This window comes from Musca vetustissima, unplaced genomic scaffold (genome assembly GCF_032173495.1).
Source record: "Musca vetustissima isolate MV318-11 ecotype Yass unplaced genomic scaffold, APGP_CSIRO_Mvet_v1 utg26523, whole genome shotgun sequence".
Classification (NCBI taxonomy): domain Eukaryota; kingdom Metazoa; phylum Arthropoda; class Insecta; order Diptera; family Muscidae; genus Musca; species Musca vetustissima.
Window position 1 is genome coordinate 1 of NW_026884052.1, and position 6,188 is coordinate 6,188.

Below are 6,188 nucleotides of genomic sequence, written 5' to 3' on the forward strand. Positions count from 1 at the left end.
GAAAGAGGAAGGAAAAACTTTTGGAAAAAATGTTTCTTACATTTATCAAATAAATTATCGGAGCTACCAATTCCCCCAACCCCCCTAAAGTATATATTCTGAATGCTGTTCTATGTTGTATTCCCAATATAAGGGTCCTGCTCGAGAGCACAGCCTCATTTTGTCACCGATATATTTGTAATTAACTGAATGTACCTTCTTGAAGGAAATGTTCAATGAAGGTCCATTTTTTGGTACAGATCGCATTCTCTCCCTTCCATGTTAGATATTTAGCGACCTTTTCTAATGGAAGTGACTGTATGAGGACAACTCGTATCCTCAGACCTCTTCAAAGAAAATCCTCAATATAGGCTCACTTTTAAGCAAAGGACCATCATAAAGATCGGCCACTATTTTAGGTATTTTAAAGATATTGCCGATGTTTCCTACCGAAGTGGTTGTATAGGTACATGTTAGGTCATAGTCTCTATATATTTGACCCGACAAAAATTCTTCTCAAAGAATTAATGATCTCCCCGCCGAACAATATCAATATGGGTGCAATTTTAGAACAGCACACACGTAAGCATCCCTTCCATTTAATTCATTTTACAGACCCTAGTCGCAGTTTCCAACCACAATGTATGTCAATTTGCATTTGAGGTTATCAAAATCTATTAAACTTCCTAGGAGAAAATATTCAGTATAATTCCATGTTTGCCCTTAGCCTTCATGTAAAGATACCGAACAGCCCTTTTTCTGTATTTAAAGGTCTTACACGCAGTTTCCGACCCACATTACTTTAAGCTGACATTTCGGGTACTCAGAGTAAAAATTACCTCTTCGTAGAAAATTCTAATATAGATAAATTTTATGGACCCTGTTTAAAAGCCCCGTTCAATTGTATGTATTGTGATGGTCTTTTCTGCATTTTCTAATCGAAGAGCCTGTACCTAACCATTTCAGGTTCCCAGAGGATACAAAATATAAATACGTTGATGGGAGTTGGTATTTCTGGATCTCAGAGGACAAAGGATCTCTTTGTAGAAAAATGTCAATATAGGCACTGGTTGTGTCATAGCCCTATTTAAAGGTTCCGACCGATTTTAGGCAGTTAAAGGTCCAAGCACCATTTTGAAATCGAAGAACTTGAATTTAGGAAGTCAGGTTTTCAGAAGAAAAAATATGTATATTCTTGTTTTCATTTCGTTCCTTGTCCATCGTTCAAGTCGAACTTAACTGCATGCTACTTTTTCATAACTTACCTTAGCTGTAAATTCCTGGACATCGGGAGGACTTTTCAGAGCAATCAAAAATGGAGTACATGTGCGGCGCACAATGTCACGAAACTTCAATGTCAGGCCCTTGGGACGTTTAAAATCAAAATAGGTTGTGGCATGGCAACCGAACTCGGCCATATAGGGCTTATACAACTTATTGAAACCACGGCCTAGGAAACAATAAATATTTTAAATACATTTTTTATTAAATTTTATAATTCCTACTCACCCAATTGCACCAATTCCAAATCTTCATTCATTATAAAATGCCATGGAAATGCCTTACAGAATGTACTTGAGTTCATCGTCAAATCCGAAGCATTTGTTGAATTGCTGCGCTGTACTGGTCCCTCAGTGGTTTTACTAACCGTACGCACTTCACGGGCATGACCATCCTTGGCCAAGGAGAACAAATAACGATAACGACGATTATCACCCTCAACAGGTTCAATTTTTATATTGACCTGTACGTTGAAAAGAATACGCGTGAGGGCCTTCAACGAACCCAATAGTAGCCATGCAATCACGGGACGTTCCGAGGTAAATATCAATTCACCATCACCGGCACACACAAAACCCGTGTCACTCGAATCATCGTCCTGCAATCATCATTGAATTTTTACAAAGATCTTTTAAATAAATTTGATTATTGTTACCTCTTGGAATTTCAATACATCATAGACCCCATCCAGGGAACCCAAAAATTCTTGCAATTCAGTGCCCAAGCAACGGAAAGCCCTCTCAATTATTCCCGTGCAACAGGAAGTGATTAGCTCTTCTCCCAGTAAAACCAGGATTTCACTAGCACTCGATTCATCCATTTCGAGTAGGATTTCTTGGATATCGGCCAAGTAATCGTAGTTTGGATAGGTTTTAAGGGTCTCCAAATCAATTCGTCTGAAATAAAAAGTCCGGAAATACAATCTTAAATAAATCCACGCCTTTTATAGGTCCGGAAAAAATATTCTTAAATAAATCCGCGCCTTTTATAGGTCCGGAAAAAATAATCTCAAATAAATCCACGCCTTTTATAGGTCCGGTAAAAAATATTTACTAAATCCGCGCCTTATACGGGCCCCGAAAAAATAATCTTAAATAAATCCACGCCTTATACAGGTCCCGAGAAAATAATCTTAAATACATCCACGCCTTATATAGGCCCCGAAAAAATAGCCTTTAAAAAATCCACGCCTTATATAGGCCCCGAAAAAATAATCTTAAATAAATCCACGCCTTATACAGGTCCCGAGAAAATAATCTTAAATAAATCCACGCCTTATACAGGTCCCGAGAAAATAATCTTTAATACATCCACGCCTTATATAGGCCCCGAACAAATAATCTTAATTAAATCCGCGCCTTATATAGGCCCGGAACAAATGTATAAAGCATTGATTTACTTCTTATACTTACAGCTTCGATATATTTGGCCAATTTTTACGATACTTCAAAATAAGTGCTGTTACGGCAGTATTTAAATCTTCATTCTGTAAATAAAATTAAATAATTGTTAACAATAATATTTCCTTTCCTTCCTCGATTCAATTTACCGATGGCGCTGTCAACAGCTGTATGGCCATTTGTAAATGAGTCAGCGTTAGAGCATCACCGGGTTGTTCCTCATCTTCCAAGGTCCAATTGCCTGAAGGTTCTGCGACCACGGATGGTTGGCGTGACAGTGAGTCTGCACGACGAAAGTAAGGACAAGCCATTTTTGTCGCACAGTCTTGGATCACCTAATCCAGCAGCAGTAGCACACACAAAGAGAGACAGCAGAAGAGCCGTTTAAGTGGTCCTTCAGATGATGACAAGCAGACAACCGGCAAAGGAAAAACTGAAGGAACAGAAAACAAACCAAGAAATAAAACCGATGAAAATTTATGGACCAGAAAATAGAAATACATATGTACAGCAAAGGTGAATGATGAAAGAGACAATGGGCTACCAACACACACATGTACACTCGAACACTTTTTTGCACACAATATACACCTAGAAACCTATTACAATTATAGATGTGTGTAGATGTTGGGACATACATCTGTATATAATATGCATATTTGCAATTTGCATCTAACAATGCAAATTTTCATTTCATTTCCAAGTTCAATGTTAAATTTGAGGAGAATTTAAAAAAGGAAATGAAAAGGACAAATTAAATGGCCTTTTCCCAAAAATAATAGAGGGTCATTTTTATTGACAATATCTTGAGAATATATTACATTGACAAAAGGCAATCCAATTATAGATTTCATTAACACCAAAGGACATTTGCAATTTCCTTATTTGCAAAAAATGTGGTACATTAATCGAATTTCAGTGCAATAGGGTCATGTGTATACTTCACAGAGAAAAACTAAGGATACACACACAATGTTCATCCTTAACTTCAACTTGAAAACTTCATAAATTCCTCTTATTCGCTTTTATTTTCATTTTTTTCATAGCCTTTTATTTGACTTTTTCTAATTTATTTGTTATATATATTTATCATATACAATTTTTATAATATAATATAACATTTATTATTGTTATTTGTAATTTTATTGTCACTTTTTTGGTCTTAATAAACACATACACACACACCTACACTCACTCGTTCGTTCGTTCAGGACCTGCCTTTGGTGATATAAACTTGTTTGTCGTACAGCTTTAAAGGAACTGTATGCTGATTTGTTAACTGACCAAATGTGTCAGTAGGTTCTTTATGTGCGAAAAGCTTTTTTATTTTTCAGGATATGCATTGGGGCGCAAACTCCATTATCAGAAAAGCTTTATATGGGAGCTTTTCTCGTATGGAATTTGCACGCTACATGATATGTGCGGGTTTGTTAATGTTTCGTAACATTACGATTGTACCGATATTTTATAAACACATTTTAAAAAACATATAGATTCTTCTAAATACCCTCAATCCTGAGGCGTAATTTTTTGGGCTGAGCCTGGTCAATGTTCTTAAAACTGCAAAAGCTATTTACATAAGTCTCAAATTCGATTATTTTATTCGGGGAATGGAGAAGCTCACATATATCCAGGAAAACCAAGCTATAATATTCGCTTGAATAGAATCTCCAAAGATCGCGAAATAGAGGTCGACCAAGAAACACCTAGCGATTAACAATAACCCACGAAACCAAAAAGGAAAGTAGTAAAGTCGTATGGGCCGACTATATTATACCTTTCACCACTTTGGGTATATTCAACAGACAGACGTCACATTTTGAATTTGGACGAACTTAATATATGATCTATATCTACATGTATACCGACTTAAATCAATCCATACAAATTTCATTCTGCAACCTATGCTAGATTTATGCTGCAGCTCAGCGCACAGTGAAAAAATGTAATAATTCACAAAAAGTCGGTCTAAATATATAAGTGAGTTATGTCTATGTCATTCCAGGCTCGGACGAAAATATATACACTGGTGGCCAAAACTAAAGCAATTGAAATTGCAGACTGAATTATTGGCCTCTAATTTTTTTTTAAAAAAATAAACTTATAAAGTATTTTCAGAAGTAAAGACGTAATTTATTTGCTTTGAAAAAAAAACAACATATTAAAAAAATAAATTTACCCAATTTTTGCTTGGTAAAAATTAAAGCAACTTTTAGATTTTAGCATCTTTGTAGAACCATTGAGATGGGATCGGGCGACATAGATATTTGAAACCATAAAAAAAATTAATAAACACAAGATTCTGAAATCGGTCAAAAATTTCATGTAAAACAGACAGACTTAGAGTCTTTGGTGTGCTATTTGTATGAAATCGAGGAAAATTATGTATCGGATCTATATGTAAACATGGACCGAATTGAACAACCGTTGCATACACATCACTCTACACTAAATTTAAAGCCCTCTGCCAAATTTCGTGTAAATCGAAAAAAACATAGGCACTTTGGTGCACCATTTACATAAGATCGGACGATCGCATACATAAGTATGGATATAATTCAGTACGCTGTGTACAATTTTGTCTCACTCAGACAAATATTGGGAGTTTGGTGCATCATTCAAATAAAATCGGATGAAACTATATATGGGAGCTATATCTAAATCTGAACCGATTTGAACTAAACATCGCATACATCAACCGGGACCTAGTTCAGTACGTTGTGCAAGATTTTGTGTCAATGGGATAAATATTGGGTCTTGGTGAGCCATTCACATAAAATAGGACGAAGCTATATCTAAATGCGAACTGATTTCAACAAAATTTAGCAAACATAAGTATGTGCCTAATTCAATACTATGGGCAAAATTGTGTGTCAATGGAACAAATATTGGGAGCTTGGTGTGTCATTCACATAAAATCGGACAAAAGTATATATGGGAGCTATATCTAAATCTGAACCGATTTCAACAGAACTTATGACCTTGATTTTGTCTCAATCGAATAAATATTAGGAGTTTGGTGTACTATTTAGATAAAATAGGACGAAAATATATATGGGAGCTTTATCTAAATCTGAACCGATTGTGACCTGTGTCACATTTTATTCAATTCGGATCATAAGTGCGACTTGTACTTTGTTTACAATTTAATATGGACGGACATGCTTAAATCGAAAATCAACCCAATACAATTATTGGCCCACTTCCATGCACTCACTTTTATATCCTTCACTACACTGTGGTTCAGAATACTATGTCATTGTGTATATGTTTGTAACAAGCAAAATTAAACGAGATTGTTTTTTTTTTTAAGAATATGCTGTATTTTGGTCTGTCTGTCCATGTTAAATTGTAAACAAAGCACAGGTCGCATTTATGATCCGAATTGGATGCAATTTGGTACAGCTCATTTATTTGGTTTCTGGACATGTAGACCTGCTACCGCATCTCGTCCACGCTCCATTCTTGAGGTTGTATCCAACGATAACCCTCTCCCCATTACCGTTGAACACTTAATTGGGCATTTCT

General features: G+C 35.8%; 1 protein-coding gene across 1 annotated transcript; it reads right to left on the minus strand.

Annotated features, from left to right (window-relative positions):
- Nucleotides 1–1,244: 1,244 nt before the first annotated feature.
- LOC133331045 (head-specific guanylate cyclase-like) lies at nt 1,245–2,981 on the minus strand (the record flags this gene model as incomplete). The annotated part of the gene is made up of 5 exons (XM_061539448.1): nt 2,810–2,981; nt 2,673–2,746; nt 1,916–2,156; nt 1,489–1,858; nt 1,245–1,429 (listed from the first exon to the last, which is right to left on the minus strand). Coding segments are annotated over exons 1-5 (1,032 nt in total), but the record flags the coding sequence as incomplete, so codon positions are not given.
- Nucleotides 2,982–6,188: the final 3,207 nt, after the last annotated feature.